This window comes from Marmota monax, unplaced genomic scaffold (genome assembly GCF_021218885.2).
Source record: "Marmota monax isolate L192 unplaced genomic scaffold, Marmota_monax_Labrador192_F-V1.1 WCK01_AAM20220418_F8-fsc00069, whole genome shotgun sequence".
Lineage (NCBI taxonomy): Eukaryota > Metazoa > Chordata > Mammalia > Rodentia > Sciuridae > Marmota > Marmota monax.
Genome location: NW_026695243.1, coordinates 8,888,266 through 8,912,815, shown reverse-complemented (window position 1 = coordinate 8,912,815; position 24,550 = coordinate 8,888,266). Strand labels below are relative to the sequence as shown.

The 24,550-nt window shown below is 45.3% G+C and overlaps 1 protein-coding gene and 1 long non-coding RNA gene across 7 annotated transcripts in view; one reads left to right on the top strand and one right to left on the bottom strand.

Moving 5' to 3' along the window:
• Positions 1-1,512: 1,512 nt before the first annotated feature.
• Positions 1,513-15,599, bottom strand: Aqp7 (aquaporin 7). 5 transcript variants are annotated; one of them, XM_046457463.2, is made up of 9 exons: positions 15,443-15,574; positions 14,055-14,105; positions 13,862-13,972; positions 10,430-10,547; positions 3,943-4,069; positions 3,343-3,480; positions 3,043-3,161; positions 2,676-2,893; positions 1,513-2,338 (listed from the first exon to the last, which is right to left on the bottom strand). In XM_046457463.2, the coding sequence occupies exons 4-9, from the start codon at positions 10,526-10,528 to the stop codon at positions 2,086-2,088; spliced, it is 954 nt and encodes a 317-aa protein (XP_046313419.1). In that variant the 5' UTR covers positions 10,529-10,547; positions 13,862-13,972; positions 14,055-14,105; positions 15,443-15,574; the 3' UTR covers positions 1,513-2,085. The 5 variants fall into 5 exon arrangements, with proteins under 5 accessions (XP_046313419.1, XP_046313417.1, XP_046313422.1 ...); XM_046457461.2 differs by lacking the exon at positions 13,862-13,972 and having other exon boundaries at positions 15,443-15,599; XM_046457466.2 differs by lacking the exon at positions 13,862-13,972 and having other exon boundaries at positions 1,513-2,245; positions 15,443-15,599.
• The window catches only part of LOC124101280 (uncharacterized), a 28,357-nt gene continuing 18,805 nt past the window's right edge, over positions 14,999-24,550 (top strand). The window contains exon 1 of one of the 2 annotated variants that reach the window (XR_009226444.1): positions 14,999-15,219. This is a non-coding gene — a long non-coding RNA (uncharacterized LOC124101280). Of the gene's footprint in view, positions 15,220-15,651; positions 15,782-24,550 lie in introns of those variants that run through there. The other variant, XR_006854578.2, reaches the window with a different exon arrangement.

Below are 24,550 nucleotides of genomic sequence, written 5' to 3'. Positions count from 1 at the left end.
CAGGTACCTGTTGTGCCTTAATTTTCTTTGTTGTATAATATTCTGTTATTGGTGATTGTATAGCAACATGTATATCTCTTCCTCTGTTGGTGGACATCTGAGTTGCTACCAGTGCCTCTTGACCACCCAACTTGTGCCCTGCTCCCTGACTCTCCTTTCACTCTTCCATGAAACAGTACATCTCCACAAAGCCATGAATCTCTGCCTTTAGCTCTCTTCTGAGCTCTAGACCACATAAAAGGCTCAACTGCAATTATTGAGCACTTACTTGGTGCAGCACTGTTTTTCAGCATTTTACATGTATTAGCACATTTAGCATGGTAAGTTATACTCTTATCCTCATTTACAAATAAGAAGATCAAGCTGGGGTTTTGGCTCAGTGGTAGAGCACTTGCCTAGCACGTGCGAGGCCGTGGGTTCGATCCTCAGCACTTCATAAAAAATAAATAAAAACAAATAAGAAGATCAAGACCCAGAGAGATTAATTTGCCCAAGATATCACACGTCTCTCACCCATCCGCCTCAAGTGCCATAGGCAACTCAAATGTCTGTGATGTTACTTATCTTCCTTTCCAAATCAGTCCTCCCTTGAATTCTGCTTTCAGTGGTGACATTACCAACCCCCCACATCCAAGCCAGAAACCGGAAGTCATCATTGACTTCTCCCTGTCCCTCACCCACTCCTTCATCCAAACCAAGCCTAAGTCCTGCTAGTTATACCTCCTAGACATTGATCAAATCCCATCAGTAATTTCCACCCACAGTGCTGACCCAGTAGGTACCTGCTACTGCTCCTGGATTATTGCCTCTCTCCATGTTCTCTGTAGACCAGTCTCCCCCATTGCCTGCATCCTGCACACTCAGCTTAGGTGGGCTTTCTCCATCATCTCACCATTCTCCCACCAGAAGGAAGCCTATCCTCTGACTCCTGTCCCTTCAAACTGTCAGATGTCTCTTAGCCCCAGAAAGGACACCCTAATCCCCACTCCACTCTGCCTCCTCCTCTGAGAAGACTGGAGGCTGGCTGTAAGACCCCCTCTGAGCGCTAAACATCCTACTTTCTAGCTCGTTTTTCATAAGTACCTATCCTCCATTATTCTGCATTCCTTAATGGTAGAGACCTCGCCTTAGCCATTAGGCATCTTCAGTGACCAGGCATGGTCTGCACACAGTAAATGCTAAATATATGAACAACAACAAGAACCACAGGTGATGCTGCCTTCTACATCCCAGAAAGCAGGATGGCTGGTTTCTGCCTGGCCCCATCATCAACATATCCTGGCTGCCAAGCTGCCACCCAGACTCTGGACCTGTTTCCTATGAACTCTGTGAGACTTTTTCTTGCCTTTTTACTGATCTAAAATATTTCCCTCATTACATCTTCCTTCCCAACTCTGGAACTCCTTAATGTGTGAGAACTCTTATTTCAGGAAGGAGGAAGACGAGTCCAACCCCTTACTAGCTTTCAGTCCATACCACGCATCTTCAAGGGAATGAAAATTGGAACAAGAATGAAAAGAGTCTCATTATTTTTATGTATGAAGCACGGATAGAGTAAGTAAACATAGGTTTAGTATACCTGTGGTATTAAAAAAATGTCATTAAGAAAATATTTAAAAGAATGCTGAAGGCACTAATGAAAAAAATGTTGAGAAATTCTGATCTGCACTCTTGATCTTGCTTTGTCTGGTCCAAGAACTGGCCATGGCTAAAGAAGGGACAAATGGGGGGACTCTAGAATCCTATCACAAGGTACCCTCAAGAAATGCCCAAAGTTGCCCCCACCCCCAGATAGTTCTGGGCCTTACATCAAATCACCCCCCTCAGAGTCCTCTATGCCTGTCACCTCACCCTAAGGCCACAGGTCAGTTCCTCCCAATTCTCCCTCAGGGAACACCCCAGCTCCTGTGCTGGAGAGAGTTGAGGCCTCTCAGCTCTATGCTCCAGACTTGAGCTAAGGCATAAACCTGGAGCTCCTGGAAGGAGCCAGGAGGGAAGCCCAACCACAGGAGGCCCCACAAAGTGAGGGTGCCACTGTGGGACAAGGCTTTCTTTATTAGGGTACGTTGGGATGACAGTCTCAACTTAGAACTGCTCTAAAGGCATGGAGCCACTTAAGGATGGGACAGGCTGGATTGAAGGGGCAATGGGGGAGGTCGTGGATGGGCTGGTCTTGGGCAATTCAGTTATCCTGTGATCTTCGCACACCATGGAGTTCTCCAAACTCTGAGGCTTCCGTGGGATGCTGGAGCCAATGAAGATGACATAGATGATGCCACCTAGGTAGGCACCTAGGAGTGGTGCCACTACTGGCACCCACCACCAGTTGTCCCCAGCACTGCAGGCAAGAGACAGGACTGCTGAGGAGGCCAATGCCCAGGGTGGCACTAGCATCCACCTCAGGCCAAGACAGAGTGAGCAGAGGAGTCACCCCAGGAGACACCCTTGCCAGGGGCCCTGGCCCGCCCCAACCAGATTCAGGGGTAGGGTTGACAGTCCCAGAGCAAGGTCTACATCTGTGCTGGTCTGGGAAAACATCAGGACCCACCCCAGCTCCCTGAGCTATCTGGATGTTCTGCAGGACTCTCCTAGGCGGCTGCTCAGGTTGCCCCACCCCTCTGCAAGCAGGGGCCCCACAGAAAACTCACAGGAATGGGGCTTGGCAAGGGCAGTACCTGAACACCTGTTTGCCCCAGCCAGCAATGAAAGTGAAGAAGCGAGGAGGCAGGTCCCGGGATGGGTTCATAGCATATCCTGAGTTCATGCCTAGGGACGCTCCGATGATGACAATGAGGAGGCCGACCACCAGAGCCTCTGTCCCTCGAAGTGCTGGATTGTTGTCCTTGTCCGTGATGGCAAAGAGACACAGCTGGAGCATTCCTGTGATAAACATCTGGGGAGTAGATGACATGGCAGCCCACTGAGGCCCTAGCCAAGCCACGGAGTCTCCATTGTACCCTAAATCCAAACACCCTGGCGGAGACATGTCTTGGTACAGTCCCCATCCAGAAGTCTTTTCTTCTATCAGCCTACACTACTGACCTCATCCAGGAAGCCCCTCCACAATATCATGTGTTCAGGAAGGTAAGTGGCAAAAATGCCAGCAGTGGCCGTGGGACCAGTCACTGTCAGAAGGTTGCCGGAGAAGTGGATAATGGCCGCTGTGGAGACAGATTGAGTTATACCCCACCAACATCCCAGATTATAGGGTGAGGGTTGGGAAGCACCTCCAAGGCCTTTTCTCCCAGACATTTTTACAGAACCGGAACACCAAGACCTGATCTGCCCATGTTTCAGAGGAGGCTGAGACTGGAGGCAGACTACCCGGGAGAGAACACTCACTATAGAAGAGGCTGTAGATGGTGACAGCAGCCATGAAGGAGCCCAGAAACTGACCCAGAACATACACAGGAAACTTCCTCCAAGGCATGCGACCTAAAGCGCAGGTGGTGAAGGTCACAGCTGCATTCATATGGGCCCCTGTGGGGAGGGGCAGGTGTAGGGGAGATTGAGAGCAGAAACAAAGGATAAGATGAATAATATTGACAGCAACAGCAATAATAAATAGTAATGGTGAGTGTTTATGGAGTGTGTACTGTAACAAAGGCTCTCTCATTGAACCCTTACAATGGTCACCACAAAGTAAGGACCACCATCTCCTTTTCACCATCAAGGAAAACGAGAAACAGAGGTGAATAATTTCCCTAAGATGACCCAGCTTGTAAAAATGGCAGGGGCAGGGGTGCTGTCAAAAGGGTTCATGAAGAGTCTGGGGAAGACATGCAGCCAAGGCAAGGGGTTCGGAGGCACATCCTCCCTCCAGGTAGCCAGTGAGGGTGAGGCACCAGCTGTATCAGAGACAAGGTTGGCTGGAGGTGGGCAGGAAACAGCTTGTCAGGAATACCTGGTCTTGCCCAATCAGAAGGGTCTGGGATTACTCACCAGAGATGTTGCCTGCCACATGCATTCCTATGGTGACTCCAAAGCCAAAAGCCAAGTTGACACTCAAGTAGCTCCCAAATTTTTTCCCTCCTAGAACCATATGGGCTATAGAACCAAGGCCAAATACCTGCAAAAAAAAAAGGTTTCTGAGGTGGCTGCCTGCCCAGAAGTCCCAACCCCAGAAGAGAGCTCAGAAGTCAGTTCTAGCTCCTCACCACCCCCATGTCCTAGGCCTCCCCAGTATTGCCCTTAAAGACCCTCTGCTGTGCCCTCTTTTTTCCAGAGCCTTCTCTCTCATGGCCTCTCCTCCCTTACCCCATAGAGATCTCTCATACCTGAGCCAGTGAGAGCTAGGTGAAAGAAGTCAGGGACAGGTGGGAAAGTCAGAGGCTCCTAAGATATATCCAGGCACCTTGACCTTGAGCCCTCACCTGTAGTTTGGGTTGTGAGCAGGGCTTCAAAGAGGGGATGCACCCCTCAAAGCATCTTACACTTCAGGCCAACCTGAAGGATATTTCTATGCGGAGCACTATTATTCTTCAAAGAGGGGATGCACCCCTCAAAGCATCTTACACTTCAGGCCAACCTGAAGGATATTTCTATGCGGAGCACTATTATTCTTCAAAGAGGGGATGCACCCCTCAAAGCATCTTACACTTCAGGCCAACCTGAAGGATATTTCTATGCGGAGCACTATTATTCTCCCCAGCTGATAGATGGGCAAAGTGAAGCTTCAAGAAATTGAATGGTGGGGCTGGGGCTGGGGTTGGGGCTCAGCAGCAGCGCACTTGCCTGGCATGTGTGAGGCACTGGGTTCGATTCTCAGCACCACATATAAATAAATAAAATAAAGGCCCATAAACAACTAAAAAAATATTTAAAAAAAAAAAGAAATTGAATGGCTTATCCAAGGTCACACAGCCTGTAACACAGTGAAACATGATCAGATCCATGACAGATGGTCTCAAATCAAACAATTGCATTGCTCCATGCATTCCTTGCTGTCTCAGGCCTCTGTGTTGGATATACTGTTCCTTCTGCCAGAATACTTGATCCTATATTCTGAAAAAATTAATATTCTGTAAGATCAAACTTAGAAGTCACCTTCTTTGAAATGTCCATGTGTTTTAGGTCCAGCTTCTAGAAATCAGAGTCTAGATATGTGTTATGCAAGTTATCTAGATATGTGAAAAATTAGGCATAGTGGCACACACCTGTAATCCCAGTGACTCAGGAGGCTGAGACAGGAGGATTGTAAGTTTAAGGCCAGCCTCAGCAACTTAGCGAGGCCAACAGAAACTTAGAACTTATTTCAAAATAAAAAATAAAAAGGTCTGGGGCTGGGACTGGGGTTGTTGCTCAGTGGTAGAGCATTCACCTAGCATGTGCAAGGCCCTGGGTTCAATCCTCAGCACCACATAAAAATAAATAAAGGTATTGTGCCCAATTACAATTAAAAAATAAATATTAAAAAAAAAGGTATGGGATGTAACTCAGTTCAATCCCCAGAACCAAACAACAACAACAACAACAAAAGGATATCAAGGATATCTAGTTATGTGACCACATGCAGCTGTTATGCACTTAAAATGGGACTGTCCAATTGAGATCTGCTCTAAGTGTAAAGCACATGCCAGATTTCAAAGATTTAGTTGGAAGTGGAGAATGTGAATTAACTTAACAATTTTATATTGACTACATGTTGGATTTTGGATACATGGGTTAAATATAATAACATACAACTTATTCTCACCTGTTGCTCTTTACTTTTTTAATGTAGCTACTAGAAAATTTTAAAGTATATGAATCAAATTCTATTTCCCTTGACCAGTTCTGCTCTAAAGCTTAGGAAATAGAAAATCTAAATAATTATGGACATGAGAACTGCAATGAAGCCATGGGTGAATAGGGCCCCAGGAGAAGGGGGGGCACACAGCTGGAGGCTGATTAGAGTCAGCATTTATGGGTGGATGTTAGAAACCTCAGCTGAGCAGGCGTTAAAATGGGAGAACAAAGAAAGTGCACCAGGGAGAGATTTTCCCAAGGAGGGCATGGTCAACTCGGTTAGTCATATGCAGCCTCTGGATCACAAGTATGAAGACCTGCCTGGAAAGCACATTCCTTTGGATGGCAATCCAGCAGTCATTAGTAACATGATGAGCACTGTGTTATCAGGCCATGGGCGTGGGGGGGTTGGGGCAGAAGCCAGGAAAGATTGATAGGTAAGTGGTAAGGCGGTAAGGAAGAATTCATTTATTTGAGACAGGGTCTCACTATGTTGCCCAGGCTGGCCTCAAATTCTTGGGCTCAAGGGATCTATCTTTCTGCTGCAGCTTTCAGAGTATCTGGGAATACAGTTGGGCACCACCACGCCCAGCAGAGGTAACTTTTTTGCAGTGCTGGGGATTGGACCCCAGGCCTTACTCATGCTAGGCAAGTGCTCCAGCACTGAGCTACAATCCCAGCTGATGAGAATTAAAATGTACCAGTATAGAGACTTCTTTGAGAACTTCTTTGAAAAGTGAGAGTGTGTGATAAATGACAGGTTCACAAAATGAAGGGAGAGATGTTTTGTTAAGTGGAGAGATTTTGGTATGTTTATGGGTGGGCGTGCTGAAGATAGAAGAAAGAAAGAAAAAAGAGCAAAGGGCCTGAGTGGGCTGGAGGAATGGACTGAAATACAGGAGTCCTCCAGGAAGGAGGTGACACACCCTAGCTTAGGAGAAATGTGTGGATGCACAGGTAGGTAACAGGTGGTGAGAGGGACAGGAACAAAAGGAGGTAGACACAGGAAGCTAGCCCAATGATTTTCTCTGTCAAACAGGAGAGCAAACTATTTGCTAATTAAAAAAAAAAAAAAGACAGATGTAGAGCAGTTTCAAGGAAGTCTGAGAAAATGTGAAATATCCAGGTAGGACAGAGGACAGGCTGTTGAGCATGGCTCACTGGTTCCCTCAGGAGCCCAGGAAAGGTGCAGGGGAGCCCAGAAATGGCTGGCTTAAGGCCAGGAGAGGATGCAGCAGGAGAGGACAGGAACTGACAGGAATAGGAGGAGTGAGGCCATGCCAGGCTAGTTGGGGGACCTCCCAGGGGGTGAAGGGACTGAAGCAGGCATGGAGGGTCTGAAGACTGAGGGTCCCTCATTTCTGTTTTCCCCATGTCAACATAATGTTTGTTAAAAATAATGAATGTAACAACCAACAATAAAAATTAAAATAAATAAATAAATAAAAATAATGAATGAGCCAAGCACAGCGGTGCATGCCTATAATCCCAGCAGCTCGGAAGGCTGAGACACGAGGATCACAAGTTCAAAGCCAGCCTCAGAAACTTAGTGAGGTGCAAAGCAACTTAGCGAGACCCTGTCTCTAAATAAAATATAAACAGGGCTGAGGATGTAGCTCAGTGGTTAAGCACCCCTGGGTTCAATCTCTGGCACCAAAAAGAAAAAGAAAAAGAATGAGTGAATTAATCCCACATGATTCTCTGTGTCAGAATTGCCAATTGGCAATGCACATACCTAATCCATCCAGCACACAGGTTTTGGTTTTTAAAAACAGAAGTTTCAGCTCCTCTTGCAAAATAAGAAGCTGAGGCCATGCTGGCCTGTATTCCACCTCCATGGTAACAGCCAGCTGGAGCAGTGGCAGTTACACCCTTACACAGGTCTGCACTCTGTGTCCAAGTCCCTACCACCCTGAGTTGACATTCTTGGCCCCTGTAGCATATGAGTTTGCAACCCTTGCCCTATTGCTCACATACACAGCTTTGGGTTTCCAGGGCACCGATGGTTCCAGCCTCTCCCCTCTCCGGTAACTGAATGTAACCCAGCCCATCAAAGTCCCCCCAATAGCCAGGAAGCCAGCTTTGAGGACAATAACCTTAGAGGTCATAGAGTAGAATAGCTCACTTCCCTCATCCTGGCTGCAATAAATGGGACCCAAGGTCACACTAGCATTTTTTTTTTTTTTTTTGCAAAACCTTTACCCTGGTGATTCACTGAGTTTCCTATCAACTGAAAAAGCCCCCACTTCTTGGCACAGGTCTGGCAACTAAAAATAATAACAATACAATGTCCTACATGAGCTTAAACATTCTTTTAAAAGCATTGCTTCCTTTCAATCCTCACAGCAAATCTGTGTAGCAAGTGTTTTTGCCCACTGTAGAAAAACTGCAGCCCAGACAGGGGTCTTGAACTACCCAGTGCCTGAAAGCAAGGGTCTTATCATAGCAGGCGGGGAGTTAACAAGGCAGCCTTAAAGAGCCTGTGATCTCTAAACTAAGGGACAGACCATAGAGGTTAAAGGTCAAGATTATGATATTAAACCAGGCATAGTGGTGTGCACCTGAAATCCCAGTGACTTGGGAGGCTGAGGTAGAAGGATTTCAAGTTTGAGGGCAGCCCGGGTAACTGAGTGAGACTCTGTCTCAAATTAGAAAATAAAAAGGGCTCTGGGTTCAGATGTCAATACCAAAAGAAAAAAAAATAATACTAGACTGGGCTAGATTTAATATTTTGTATTTTTTATTGGTTCTTCTTAGTTATACATAACAGTAGAATCCATTTTGATAACATTATTTAAGTATAGAATATATCTTACTCTAATTAGGACCCCATTCTTGTGGCATGATGATGGGATTCCCTTATGGATTTAATCTTAACTTAAAGTATGACTAAACCAGTGATTTAGTCTCACAGAGCCTCAGTTTCCCCATCTGTGAAATGGGGGCTAACAACAGTACCTACTTCACAGGGTCATTGTGAGGTTTGGGATGATGCCACATGTAAGGGGTTTAGCATCAGAGTGTTTGGTATGCAGTAAGTGCTCAACGATTATCTAAATAAAAAATTTAAAAAAAAAGGAAGGCAGATGTGGGCAAGTATCAAGACATGTGGGCTTGCTTTCCCTAAAGGCTCTCTAAAGAGGCACCCTCCTGCCTCTGAGGTTCCAAGGTTTAACAGCCCTCATGGGACTGGAATGTCTTGTCATAAATGAATTACTTTCTCCTGGATCAAGGAGGGACAGGATCCGGCTGCTGTCCTTACAGCTCAGGAGGCAAAGCAGGTAAGGGAGGAGGGTGAGAGAATGGGATGCAGGGAAGAAAAAGCAGATGAGAGCACTTGTCAATAATAACAAGGACCAACACATGTGTATCAACACCTCTGTGCTGAGTGTTGGCACTTGGCCTTCTTCACACAAGTCTGCCACCTTGATGCTAGTGTCCCCATTTTCCAAAAGGAAACTAACATTCTGAGCAGTTTAAATGCTGGTGGAAGATCATACATAGCTAGAAGATAGCAGAGCCAGAGCACAAATAGCTCCAAAGCCCGTGAAGGCTGGATGCTATATACTTGAAAACTGAGAAGACAAGCTCAAAGCTAGAAGAGACCTGCCCAAGACCTGCTGGTGACTCTGTGGGTCAGGGTAAGAAACCAGGTGTCCAGAGTCCTTCTCACACAGGTTCATTCTCTCTGCACAATTTTACCCAATTCTAATGCATTTCCTCTCTTTCCTCCCAGCCCAACTTCTCTGGAGCTCCAGAGCCCTGTATTCAATTTATTACCTCTTGAATTCTCCACTGGCATCTCACCTGATCATGTCCAAACCAACCTCACCTCTTCTTGTACTAACTCCATGCTCCAGAATGGCCCATCAGACATCTGTTGCTTGCAAAGTCTCCTTGATTCCATCTCCTACAATTCTATATATGGGCTTTCTTTGCCATCCCCAACCATGTCACAGCCCTCCTCCTCTTTTTTTTTTTTTTTTTTTGGTACCAGGAATTGAACCCAGAGGTGCTCAACTACTGAGCCACTTTATATATATATATATATATATATATATATATATATATATATATATATATATATATATATATTTTTTTTTTTTTTTTTTATCAGAGACAGGGTCTCGCTAAGTTGCTTAGGGCCTTAACTCACGATCCTCCTGCCTCAACCTCTGAGCCACTGGGATTACAGGCATGTGCCGCCATGCCTGGCACAGCCCTCTCTCTATTCCATCTAGATCAGCCTCCTAACTGGCTCCTCTCCCTCCAGCTTAGCCTTTTCTGCTTAGTCTCCACACTGTGCCCAAAAGCTACCTTCTAAAATCCAGATATGGCCATATCACTCCCCTGCTTGATAACCATCAATGTCTCCCCATTGTCCTCAAAATTAATTTTCAAAGCCTGACATTCAAGGTTTTCAGCAGCCCCTTTACCCTTGGTTTTCCTTTTCCCACTGCCATCTGTGCCCCTTGACTCTCCAGCTCATGGTTTCACCCTGTCCTGGTTTATTATGAGCCCTTTCTGTCCCAAAAGGACTTGTTGAGCAAAGCCTTTCACCTACTTTCTTGTGCTTTCTTCTCAGATTCCCAGATCAGAGGCAGAGGAAGTAACAGTATGCCTCATGGGGTCAGAGCTGGGAGAGATTTGTGGACTGCCCCTGCTGCACCCCCCACCCACCCCATGCCCCCCATCCACTCACCATCATGACATACGTGCTCATGAACTCAGCCAGGAACTCCCGCACCATCTCCTTCTGCAGTGTTGCTTGTATCCTCATTAGCACCGACCAGGAGACCATCTTGAAGTTGCTGTTGGATCTGAAGCAGCGGCCCAAGCCCATGGACAGAAAGGAAAGTCAAGTCTGCCTACTGCCCATCAGCCCTTCAACTCCTGGCTGAGTTAATAGGTAACCCTGCAGCTTCTCCACATACGCTTCCTTGTGCCCACGGCAGCTAGGACAGCTGGGATCAGAGACACCAGAGAGCCACAGAATCATGGAGAGGAACTGGGGCAGATGGCCCAATCAGGCTCCTTCTTCCTTCTTACAGGAAATGGACAAGTGGGAAGGACCCACCAATGTGGCCACTTTGTAGAGGGGGTCATTGGGTAGCAGAAAGTGCAACCTGAAGTGTTGAGGAGCTGCTAGGAGAAGCAGGGTAGGAGAGAGCAGGCTGAAGAGTGGAGCTCAATTATCCGTCTGCCTAACTGCAGGAGCCAGAACTTGAGGATCACAGACCAGGATCTGGCAATAGTGAGGCACTTTTCAAACAGCATGGGGTGTGGCAAAATCTGATGCTGGGTTCTATAAACAGCACTGAGGCCTGAAACATGTACCAGCCTCTGCCAAGATGAGGGTGTCAGCAAAATGAACCAGGCTGTATAGCTAGGTCAGCACAAAGAGATATCTGTAAGTGAATGAATGAATGAACAAGAGAGAGGGAGGGAGAAAGGACAGACAGATAGGATAGGATCTTACTTCCTGGTTTATCCTCAGTGCCTAACACAGTGCCAAGCCCATAGAAGATGTATTGGTTGGATCAATGAAAACTGGGGGAACCTGTCTCTTACTCTCAACTAAATCCCAGAGCTAAATACACAGATGGATGAACAGAAAGATGCTGGGCACGGTGAAGAACATCTGTAATTCCAGTGGCTCTGGAGGCTGAGCATTGCAAATTCAAATCCAACCTCAGCAACTTAGTGATGACCTAAGCAACTTAGTGAGACCCTGTCTCAAAAATAAAATAATAATAATAAAAGGGCGGGGCTGGGGTTGTGGCTCAGAGGTTGAGCACTGGCCTAGTGTGTGTGAGGCACTGGGGTCAATTCTCAGCACCACATATAAATAAATAAAAGTCCACTGACAACTAAAAAATATTTTTTAAAATATGTAGTTTTTTAGTTGTAGGTGGACACAATACCTTTATTTTATGCATTTATTTTTATATTGTGCTGAGGATCAAACCCAGAGCCTCACACGTGCCAGGCTAGTACTCTACCACTGAGCCCCAGCCCCAGCCCCCAAAAAATATTTTTAAAAAATAATAATAGGGCTGGGGTTATGGCTCAGTGGTAGAGCACTTGCCTAGCACATGTGAGGCAGTGGGTTTGATCTTCAGCACCCCATAAAAATAAATGCATAAAATAAAGGTATTGTGTCCATCCACAACTAAAAAACTTTTTTTTTAATTTTAATATTTATTTTTTTTAGCCTTCGGCAGACACAACATTTTTGTTTGTATGTGGTGCTGAGGATCGAACCTGGGCCTCACGCATGCCAGGCGAGCGTGCTACCGCTTGAGCCACATCCCCAGCCCTAAAAAATATTTTTTAAAAAATAATAATAGGGCTGGGGTTGTGGCTCAGTGGTAGAGCACTCACCTAGCATGTGCGAGGCCCTGGGTTCCATCCACAGCACCACATAAAAATAAATAAATAAAGATATTGTGTCCAGCAATAAAAGAGAATAAAATTGTGGCATTTGCAGGTAAATGGACAAAGTTGGAGAATATTACGCTAAGTGAAGTAAGCCAATCCAAAAAACTAAAGGCCGAATGTTTTCTCTGATTAGTGGATGCTGATCTATGATGGGGTGGGGGTAAAAAATTGAAGAAATTTGAATTGGGCAAAGGGGAGGGTGAGGAGGGGTTGTGGAGGTAGGAAAGATGGTGGAATGAAATGGACATCATTACCCTAGGTACACGTATTATTGGACAAATGGTGCAACCAGAGAACTGAAATGTTGTGTTCCATTTGTATACAAGGAATTAAAATGCATTCTGCTGTCATGTACAACTAAGTAGAACAAATAATAATAAAAATCCAGGTGCAGTAGTGCACATCTGTTATTCCAGCAGCTCAGGATGCTGAAGAGGATCACAAGTTCAAAGCCAGCCTCAGCAACTTAGGAATGCCCTGAGCAACTCAGTAAGAACTTGTCTCTAAATACAAAATAAAAAGGCTGGGGATATGGCTCAGTGCTTATGTGCCCTTGGGTTCAATCCTCAGTACCAAAAAAAAAAAAAAATTAAGTGAATTTCAGGTCCCAATGACTGTGAGGGGGAGGACTAAACTGGGAAAAGACTGGAAAGGACTGGAGAGGAGAGAGATGCTGGGGTATGGAGGAAAAAGAGGAAGAAGAGGGCAGGTGGTGATTACACTGGCTGTAAGGAAGTAGGGTGGTGGTAGAATCAATAGTGGGAGGCATACACATTCTAGATATTTCTAGATATGACTAGATGTGAGGGAAATGTCAAGGATGTGTCCTTGACTTTTGGCTTGAGCAACTGAGAAGGGAACACCTGACTGAGCTGAGGTCACAGGCAGAGGAACAGACTCAGAGGGAGTGAAGGAGGCTGTTTTCAACTAGGATCTGAGTTGTGTGTAGGACACCAACAGGTCTTTGGTGTCTAAAGCCCAGGAGGAAGATGTGGGCTGGACACAGCAATGTCATCGGGACAGGAGGGAGGAACATTCATTCTCTCAATCTAAGAGTACACAAATGGCAAATTTGCTCTTGTGGAGCTAACAGCAATGAAATAAACAAGTGCATTCATGGGTTAGAAAGTAGTAGAACCCATGGGGGAACTGGGGTAAGGAAAGGGGGAGCTGGTAGGCGTGGAGTGTGATTGTAAGTGGAGTAGGCAGAGTAAGCTGCATTGAGAAGATGGACTTTCTTTTTTTTAAGAAGTGTCTTTTTTTTTTTTTTACCTTTATTTATTTATTTTTATGCCATGCTGAGGATAGAACCCAATGCCTCTTTCATGGGGGCCACAATCCCAGCCCCAAGAAGATGGCCTTTGACTAGACATGAGGGAGGGGAAGGAAGGCACCAAGTAGATAACTGTGGGAGAGCACTTCAGGCAGAGGGATGAGTCACAGAAGGACTCTGAGCTGTCTGCAGAAAGCCAAGGTTGTGTGTGGCTACAGGAGGGACAGTGAGGCGGGGGTGGGGATCCGCAGAGAGCTAAAGGGGATTAGATCGTGCAAAAACTCCGGCTCTTGTTCCATCCCAAGGGGCCAAGAAATGGGAAGTTCAGTTCAGCTGAGAGGGGCAGTCAGAACACACTGACCAACCCCTGAACCCTTTGTCTCTCTGAGCCCCTCACCCCAGGGCCCAGCCTGGGCTTACCTGTGCTGTGAGGACTTGAGAGACAGGTGGGAGACATACTTCTCTCATCCATGGGCTTCGAGGGAAGCAGGAAGGATGGGGACTAGGGGAGCAGCTGCCAGAAGGGAGAGGCTGAGGAGAGGACAGGGGGGACACTAAGGTGTGCCTGGAGGAGGACAGGAGGCTGAGATGGGGAATGAGGTGGGGTACTTACCGCCTCTGCCCACCTACTTGAGCCATATCTTGTCCTTCAGATTTGTAGATGCTGTGAAGCCAAAGAGAGGTCACTGGGCTGCGGGATGCAGAACGCCGTCCCACATTCCCATCAGACTCAGTCCCACAGGGGAGAAGTCACTGGGCAGCTAGCTCCTGCTAGTGCCACCCCCTCAACTCAGCCAAATTGGCATGACTGGGTGTGCCTCAGCCAATAGCAAGAGGCCCTGGAGTCCCCACCCCTCTACCCATGCTGGCCTCAGGACCCCTGACTTCTGGGCCAGGCCCTTCAGAGGTACTCCTGACCTTCCCAAGTCTGCAACACACTCAGTTTTGGACAGTGCAAGGTCTGCAGCCTCCCCTCAGTGACTCCAGCCTCTCATAACAGATATCATGCCTTTAATATAACCTCAAGCTCACTTGTTGATGATTTAAACTGTGACTTTCCAGGACCTCTTCCCTACACTCATGCACACAGGATGTGGCCCTGAAAACTCATTTAGCCCATGCCTCCACCTCAGAACAAAGACTAATCCCCCCACACACCTTTCCTCAAACATCCTCCCCCCGCCACTCCTATTTTTCTCTCAAACTGACAGCATGAAAATAACCCTTGCGTTTTCCTCATCCTATGTTCTCTCTCTCTCTCTCTCTCTCTCTCTCTCTCTCTCTCTCTCTCTCTCACACACACACACACACACACACACACACACACCCAGGGATTGAACCCAGGGGTGCTTAACCGCAAAACCACATTCCTCAGCCCTTTTTTATATTTTATTAGAGACTAGGGTGTCATTGATTGCTGAGGCTGGGTTTGAACTCACTATACTCCTGCCTCAGCCTCCCAAATTACTGGAATTACAGGCATGTGCCACTGTGCCCAGCATGACCTCACTCTCTAACCTAATCTCCTCTGACTGCAGCACAAATTCATATTCTCAACTCTGAAGGCAGAAACTCTCCAGCACCAAGGGAGGGGAACCCCGGGGAGAAGATGCTTCTGCAAGCTAACAGCTGGCCTGTCCCTTTTGCCCTGGTCCAGGGTAAATCCTCTACAGCTCTCTTCTCCTCCCACCCCTGTGCTCTACTGACTTCCCAGCCCAATGCATTCTCAAAGTCTGTTCCTCCAAGCTGCTCTGGTTGTCCCAGAAGTCGACTAACAGGTAAGGAAACTGTGGCCCAGAGAGAGGGTGCTATGTGCTCATATCACACAGCAACACAGGACTGAACCAGAACAGAAAAGCCAAGCCTTCAACTCCCCCAGTTGGTACTTGTTTCACAGTCAATCCTTCAGCCACCTCTTCCCTGCATGATCCCCCAAGGCCCTTCCAGGATTTCACCTTGAGGAGACCACCTTGCCCCAGCTCTGCCTGAATCCCCACTCACTCTGCTGAAGTGCCTTAGGTGTCTCAGCCTTTATCTTGGGGGCTTCTCAGTTAAAGTAGGTCTCAGTCTTGTTCCTCCATTACTGTCGGCACAGTCTGTACCCCCAGTTGGAGCTCAATTATCTCTTTGTCCCTAGTCCAGAGCCCGCCCCTCAGCCCTTCCCAGAGCAGCCTCAAGTGCTGCTCCTGCCCCTCCAGGGGAGAGGTCAGTAGGACAGGGGTTTGGCCACTTGAGGCAAGTCCAGATGCACTGCCCAAAATAGCATTCCTCCGCCTGCCAATGGCACCCTGGAAAGTAAGTTCTGTGGCAGCCCTTGTGAAGTCAGTTGTGGAACTCCAGGTAGGCACTTTTCTCCTCTCAGTCCCAAGGGAAAGAACGATCCTCCAAGCCAGATGTTGGGCCTGTCTCCAGGACCAGAGCCTAAGGTAGCTCTTCCAGGGTCCCAAACCTGGCAAAAGGCTACAGAGGCTCCTAGGCCGCCAGCTACAGAATAGGGACTGTAGGTAGAAATTTCTGGATATCAGTAGTCAACTGGGGGTGGGGTGGGGAAATAGATTCTGAGTCCATCCTCAGGGAGTCCTTGACCTGAAGTAGGGAAGGGGACTCAGGAACTGTCCTCAAGGGCCCCAATCTGAAGGGAAAGACACAAAAGCAATATTTTCAGGGAAACCCCATTCCAGAGGGGAGGGAGGAACCCAGGCCTAGTCCCCTAGGGGCCCCTGTCTGAGGCCAAGATGGGGAAACCTAGGCCTCATGAAGGAGCAAAGCTGGACCAGTGAGGGATAGAGCTCAGGGCTGTAGGAGCTCAGTGACCAAAATGGGGTCAGGAGGGAGCCTGGAGACAAGCTGCAGTCTGAGAGGTCGGGGTTTTTTGTTTGTTGTTTTGTTTGTTTGTTGGCTGTACTAGAGATTGAGCCCAAGGCTTCTCACTCGCTAGGCAAGCACTGTACCACTGAGCAACACCCTCAAACCTTTTTATTTTTTGGTAACAGCACGGCCACCCTCAACCCTTTTAAATTTTTTTTAAAAAAATTTTGAGACATGGTCTTGCTAAGTCACTAGGCTGGCTTCAAACTTCCAATCCTTTTGCTTCAGGCTCCCGAGTACCTGTCCTACCACACTTAGGTCCAAGAGGTCTTTTAGAGTCAAATCTTGGCTGGGTCTGGAAGGACAAGGTGGCAGCTGGGGATTTGAGCAGGTGATACAGTGATAAGACATAAGGAAGATGTTGCTGGTCTGCAGACCATAAGGACACCTGCCAATGGAGTGGTGGACAATAAGCAGTAAGTCCAGGGAGCTTCTGAGGTCAGCAGCCCCCCGGGGTATAGAGTTCGGTTACCCAAAATCCAATCTATGTATGAAACTGTCCTCCAGAGGGTGCCAAAGACCGGGCCAGGTCTGGAACCTGCATAGCCTCAGTCGCTTCCCCATACACCCATCCCAACATGCCCAGCAGGTGGCAGCAGAGCAGGGGAGAAGGAGGCTGTAGTACCAGGGTTCCTGAAGTCAAAGCCCTCCTTTAGGAACTAGCTTCCACTGCAGCCCCAGAAGTCTAAGGTTGTGCCCTTAATTCCCCTCTGGAGATCCTAAGTAAAATCAGGATGCTAGGTTTCTTCCTTCAGGGAGGAAGAGATGTGCCTGGAAGAGGAGGAGACCTGCCTTTATTCCTTTCCTGTGAATAGTATCAGGGTAAGAGAGGAGATAAGGTCAAAAGTGAGATGGGATCTCAGGTAAGGCCAGAGCTTGGGCAGAATTAGATGGGAGTGAATTAGGAGCTATTTTGGAGTTGGGCCCTAGGGCAAATTTTATGGGGCTGGATGCTTTAGAGGTAGTGAAGACAGTCCCTTCCCTCTCTGTGCTACAATATGACCCACCGCTCTGATGCCTTGCACACTGACCTGGGTTTTTTGAGTCCAAGCTGAACATCAAATTCACTGTATAACCAACCCTGTTTCACTCCTTGCTTCAGGTTTCTGTTCCCCAATCCACAAAACAGGGTTGGAGTATATGAGGCCGCTCCCACTCAGCTATTTTTGGCATGCAGAGAGTACCCAGGAAAAGGTTTGTGAAGGCATCAACAGATGATTAACTAAAAAACTAAATTGGTGGAAATGATACATTGGTTGAAAATTAATCAGTAATATTGATGCAGCACAGGAATTTTTTTTGCAAACTTTAGTGTATCCTTAAGCATTTGGTCCCTCTTTTAGCAATTGTTTAGTTTTCTAATTTTAATTTTGTCTGCCATGCAGGCGATTGCTAGTAAAATGTTAGAAATCACCCAGTGCTCATCAACTGCTCACTTATTACCATACTAAAAGTTTTACAATGTAAACTGGTGATTGGGAATATTAATGTTCATCTAACCTAAAATTTAAATATGTATGAAGATGGGCTGGGGATGGCTCAGTGGTAGAATGTTTTTCTAGCTTGTGACAGGCCATGACTTCAATCCCCAGCATCTCCCCAAAAATTATTATTATTTTTTGGTTGTTGTTCCAGGGATTGAACCCACTAGTGCTTAACCACTAGCCACATCCTTGCCTTTTTATTTTTTTAAATTTTGAGACAGGGTCTCACTAAGATCCTTAGGGCCTCGCCAAGTTGCTAAGGCTGGCTTTGACTTGCAATCCTCCTGTCTCAGCTTCCTAGTATTATAGGCATGTGTCACCATGCTGGCTCTAATCTTTCTCTATATGTGCACATATATAAATCTCCTACCTACTGTGTCAATAATGAGTAGAATGATAATAAGATTTTGTAAAGTACTTTTTTATTATTTTATTTTTTAAAAAATTTGTTCTACTTAGTTTTACACGACAGCAGAATGCATTTTAATTCCTTGTACACAAATGGAGTGCAAAATTTCAATTCTCTAGTTATACACAGTATAGAGATGCACCATTCATGCAATCATACACGTACCTAGGGTAATGATGTCCATCTTATTCCACCATCTTTCCTACCCCTTCACCCCTCCCCTTTTGCCCAATCCAAAGATCCTCCATTCATACCATGCCCCACCCCACCCCCATCATAGATAGGCATCCACTAATCAGAGAAAATATTCGACCTTTCGTTTTTTTGTGGGGATTGGCTTACTTCACTTAGCATAATATTCTCCATCTCCATCCATTTACCTGCAAATACCACAATTTTATTTTCTTTTTTAAAAATTTTTATTAGTTATTGATGGACTTTTATTTATTTATTTGTTTATATGCGGTGCTAAGATTTGAACCCATTGTGTATATATACCAAAGTTTCCCTATCCATTCATCTACTGAATGGCATCTAGGTTGGTTCCATAATTTAGCTATTGTGAATTGTGCTGCTATAAACATTGATGTGGCTGTTTCCCTGTAGTATGCTGTTTTTAAGTCCTTTGGGTATAAACCGAGGAGTGGGATAGCTGGGTCAAATGGTGGTTCCATTCCCAGTTTTCCAAGGTTTCTCCATACTGATTTCCAGATTGGCTGCACCAATTTGCAGTCCCACCAGCATGTGGGAAAATGTGCCTTTCCCCCACATTTTCGCCAACACTTATTGTTTGTATTCTTAATAGCTAACATTCTGACTGGGGTGAAATGAAATCCTAGAGTAGTTTTGATTTGCATTTCTCTAATTGCTAGAGATGTTGAACATTTTTTCTTATGTTTTTTGATTGATTGTATATCCTTTTCTTTCTTTCTTTTCTTTTCTTTTCTTTTTTTTTTTTTTTTTGAGAGAGAGAGAGAGAATTTTTTAATATTTACTTTTTAGTTTTCGGCAGTCACAGCATCTTTGTTTGTACGTGGTACTGAGGATCGAACCTGGGCCACATGCATGACAGGCGAGCGCACTACCGTTTGAGCCACATCCCCAGCCCTGTATATCCTTTTCCAAGAAGTGATGTTAAGTTCCTTGGCCCATTTATGGATTGGGTTATTTGGTTTCTTGGTGTTAATATTTTTGAATGCTTTAAATATCCTAGAGATTAGTGTCTCCAACACTTATTAATGCTTGTATTTTTTTAATGTCATTTTTTTAATGAGAGAGAGAGAGAGAAATTTTTAATATTTATTTTTCAATTTCTAGTGGACACAATATCTTTCTATTTGTATGTGGTGCTGAGGAACGAACCCAGCGCCCTGCGTATGCCAGGCGAGTGCGTTACCACTTGAGCCACATCCCCAGCCCAATGCTTGTATTCTTGATAACTGCCATTCTGACTGTGGTGAGATGAAAGCTTAGAGTAGTTTTGATTTGCATTTCTCTAATTACTAAAGATGTTGAACACTTTTTCATATATTTGTTGGTTACTTGTATATCTTCTTCTGAGAAGTGTCTGTTCAGTTCCTTAGGCCATTTATTGATGGGTTGTTTTTTTGGGTTTTTGTTGGTATTAAGTCTTTTGAGTTCTTTGTCTATCCTGGAGATAGACAAAGAACTTTATCTGATGATCTATACAAATGCTCTATCTGATGTGCATGTGGTAAAAATTTGCTCCCATACTATAAGCTTTTTCTTTACCTCAATGACTATTTCTTTTGCTGAGAAGAAGCTTTTTAGTTTGAAGGCATCCCATTTATTGATTCTTGATTTTATTTCTTGAGTTTTAGGAGACTTGTTAAGGAAGTCAGGGCCTAATCTGACATGATGAACGTTTGGGCCAACTTTTCTTCTATTAGGCACAGAGTCTCTGTCTAATTTTTAGGTCTTTGATCCACTTTGAGTAGAGTTTTATGCATAGTGAGAGATAGAGGTTTAATTTCATTTTGCTACATATGGATTTCCAGTTTTCCCAGCACCATTTGTTTAAGAGGCTATCATTTCTCCAATGTATATTTTTGGTGCCTTTGTCTAGTATGAGATAACTGTATTTATGTGGGTTGGTCTCTGTGTCTTCTATTCAGTACCATTGGTCTACATGTCTATTTTGTTGCCAATACCGTGCTGTTTTTGTTACTATTGCTCTGTAGTATAATTTAAGGTCTGGTATTGTGATGCCTCCTGCTTTGCTTTTTTTTTTTTTTTTTTTTTTCATTAGGATTGCTTTGGCTATTCTGGGTTTTGTATTATTCCAAATGAATTTCATGATTGCTTTTTTAAGTTCTATTGGGCCAGGCACAGTGGCTCATGCCTGTAATCCTAGCAGCTCAGAAGGCTGAGGCAGGAGGATAGAGAGTTCAATGCCAGCCTCAGCAAAAGCGAGACACTGAGCAACTCAATGAGACCCTGTCTCTAAATAAAATATAAAATAGGGCTGGGGATGTGACTTAGTGGCCAAATGCTCCTGAGTTCAATCCTTGGTACTCAGAGAAAAAAAAAAAAAGAATGCCATTGGGATTTTAATAGAAATTGCATTAAATCTGCATAACAGTTTTGGTAGTATGGCCATTTAGACAATATTAACTCTGCCTATCCAAGAGCATGGAAGATCTTTCCATCTTCTAAGGTCTTCTTCAATTTCCTTCTTTAGTGTCCTGTAGTTTTCATTGTAGAGGTCTTTCACCTTTTTTTGTTGTTGTTGTTGTTGTTGTTAGATTTATTCCCAAGTATCTTATACTTTTTAAGCTATTTTGAATGGGGTAGTTTTCCTATTTTCTCTTTCAGTGAATTCATCTCTTATGTATAGGAATGCATTTGATTTATGGGTATTGTTTTTATATCCTGCTACTTTGCTGAATTCATTGATTGGTTCTAGAAGTTTTCTGGTGGAATTTTTTTGGATCTTCTAAATATAGAATCATGTCATTGGCAAATAGTAATAGTTTGAGTTCTTCTTTTCCTATGTGTGTATCCCTTTAATTTCTTTTGTTTGTCTGATTGCTCTGGCTAAAGTACTTTTTTCATTCAAAGGTTTGTTGAGACTCTTTCCATGCCAGTAGTTCCACCTTCACCTGATACATGTGGCTATCCAGCATTCCACCTGATGGATCTTTCACAATGTAGAAACTCTCTACTGATGGGCATTTAGATTGTCTCCAATTTTTTTTTATTAGAGCTTTATAGTTATATATAGTAGTTGGGTTTATCCCAATAAATCCATACATGCATGGAATTTGATTTTAGTTCACATCCCCTCCTCCCCAATATTGTCTCCTGTTTTTAAATGTATTCAACTGTTCTCTGTTGTGAACATCATGGGGCAGACACAGCTGGCTAACACCCAATCAGGAATGAAAATACAAACAGAAATTTTTAAAAATCAGGATGAACAAATAAAAATGACTGAAGATTCTTAAAACTTCTCTGAACTTCCTCCCCAAAGGCTCCCCAAGTGTTGACATATTAAAAAAAAAAACCCTAATATTTCACCAGGCATGGTGGTGCTCATCTGTAATCCCAGCAACTCTGAAGGCTAAGGCAAGAGGATTCCAAGGCCAGCCTCAGAGATTTAGAGACCCTCATCAACTTAGGAAGACCCTGTCTCAAAATAAAAAATAAAAGGACTGAGAATGCCGCTCACTGGTAGAGCACCCCTGGGATCAATCCCTGGTACTAAAAACAAAACAACAAGATTCTAGTTTCAACTAATTATTTAATTAAGCCAACATATAATTTGATTAACATATAAACTTCTTTCCACCAAACTGTGTAGTTTTTCATATTCTTTTGAGCCATGTAACTCTTTGTATAAGCCTGTGGTATAAACAATGGATTAAAGAGTCGCTCTGGCAGAAGGGGAAGGGATGGGGTGGGTCTCTAGGGTCTGTGGAATCACCTGAAGCCATGAAGACTCTCAGACTGCTCCAAAAATGGAAGAACTTAAACCTCACCCAGTAAGTTTCCACCTCCAAAATAATTTTTCAGGTAAACAAATTCAAAGCAAGGTAGCAACTTTCCCAAGATCACCCACAAACTAGAGCATCCAGACCAGTCTCTGCCTGTCCCTGGGCCAGGAGGCCAGGGGTCCCAGAGAGGGAACTGGGGGCAAGGATGCTACTAGGCTGGAGACGGGTGGTGGTTCTTTAACCCTTTAACCCACCAATCGCCAGACTGCAACCCCCTTCCACCAACCTTGCCAGCTGGATCCTTCTCGGAGTCATATACAGGCCTCCAGGACAGAACAGAAACTAATGCAGACAGGATCAGACATGGCCACTTGCCCAAGGGCAATAATATTTTAAGTCCAGGAACCAGAATTTAAACCCAGCCCTGCTCCACTCGAAAGCCCATGTCAAGCTGTGTGTGGTAGCATATGCCTGTGATCCCAGCTGCTTAGGACGCTGAAGCAGGAGGATCACATTCAAGGTCAGCCTGGGCAACTTAGTGAGACCCTGTCTCAAAAACATAATAAAATAAATCCCGTGTCAAGCTGCTTAACTTGGTGTCAGAAAGCAGAGAGAGAGCTCAGGCCTTTCACTTTCTAGTATCAACTGGAGCTACCAGGGAAGAATGCCTAAAGTAGGTTGTCAGCACAGAAACAGCTGGGGAGAGAACACAGAAGGTATTTGCCTGTGAGAAAAGGATTTGTGACTTTTTGTATGTCTACATGTATTTATGTGAATGGACAAGTGTGTGTTGTGTGTATACGTATGTCTGTGTTTTGGTATGTGAAAGCTTCTCTGTGGACACACACACATACACACAGCACACACACACACGTGTGCACACATGTGCACATGTGAGCAAGCACTCATTCTTCTGGGTTAATATTTTCCTGCCTGCGTCAGCAAGGCCCCGGTCAGCAGGCAGCTAGCTGCAGGAACGTGCCGTATCTGATCTGGTCAGGGGCTATGGGCTTGAAACAGGGGGTTTGGGGTGGGCAGGGAGCCCATCTCAGCTCTCCCAAGGCAAGCTACATTCTCTCTACTCTTCTGCTCAGCCCGAGAAAGGAAGCAGGCCCGGAGTTCCCATTATTCCCAGTGTGGTGTGACTGATAACTTCCCACTCGCTGGAGGCTCCCCAGTGAAGAAACCTCTTTGCCTCCCTCCAGATGGGTATTCTAAGATACCCCCTCTAGCCCACTCATCTTTGTCCAAATTATGAAGCCTTTTCATACATAGCTGTCTCTTTGAAGACAGGCAGGGAGCAGAGACCCCAGGAAATGCTAACAGTGAGCCCCCCTTCAATAAGAAAGCAGCTCTGAAATGACCATGCAAACCAGTGGGAAGATGGGACTCCATCGACAGCTTTCCAGGAACACAGCGATTGCACCAAGGGCCTGCACACAAGTCTGTGTGGGCAGCATCTGGGGCAGAGACACCTGCGGGCACTAAGCCTCAGCTAGGAAGCGTTGGTGGAACACGGGGACCCCAGGCAGGGTAGGGCTTTCCCTGTTCCTGGGCCTCTCCCTGTGTCCCTGGAGGGAACTCCCACACCCTTACTGGTCCCTCAGGTGTAGGCTGGGCTGACTGGGTTTGGCAAGCAGACACTGTCTCTTGGCACAGCCCAAGATCCAGAGTGACTCAAACCCAGGTGTCCTGGCTTCTAGCCCGGCTTGAGGATGCCCCAGTGCATCTCAACCAAAGAGTCAAGGATGGCGTGTGGAGGAGGGGGACGATCACCACGGGGGTCATTCCCCACAACGCAGATGGCTTTATGAGATATAGTCAAATGACAATGTGCAAAAAAATCAAAGCCCCAGTCTGTTTTACTTAACAAGGAAAACATAGTGACTTAAATGCTGCACGTAAAGTCCTCTGAAGATAGGAGGCCATCGTGTTCCCGTTGGTTCATCGTGCTTACACACCAAAACCAAAAATGTTTTTCACAGTTCAAAGCACTGTGGACAGAATGAAAATCAACACCTATGTTTAATAATGATCTCATTTAATCAAGTAAATGGAAAACTATGTTCAATCATCCGGAATACCTTCATCTACATTGATGTCTGTTGTGTCAATATCTTCTAATGCCAAATTGTTCAAATCTTCTGGTTTAAGTAAACTCTTTTCATCTTCGTTGGCTGTTTGGGAGGCCACAGTAACAGGAGTAGGAAAAAGCAGGTTTCCCATCAAGTTCCTGCTGAGCTACAGATCTTGAGGGCTCAAAGCCTTTTTCCTCTTCTGTAACATTTCTCTTTTTCTTTGATGTGATGAGCAGGTAAATTGGCCATCTTAATTGTACATTTCAGTGATGGGTCAGGGTATTAACACTGTTGCACAACCAACCTCTACAACC

Coding starts and splice junctions, on each gene's coding strand:
- Aqp7 (XM_046457461.2), bottom strand. CDS start 14,080: ATGGCTCAAGTAGGTGGGCAGAGGCG. Junction 10,548..14,054: donor CAAGTAGGTGGGCAGAGGCG/GTAAGTACCCCA, acceptor CCGCTGCTTCAG/ATCCAACAGCAACTTCAAGA. Junction 3,481..3,942: donor TGTGGCAGGCAACATCTCTG/GTGAGTAATCCC, acceptor CCCTCCCCACAG/GGGCCCATATGAATGCAGCT.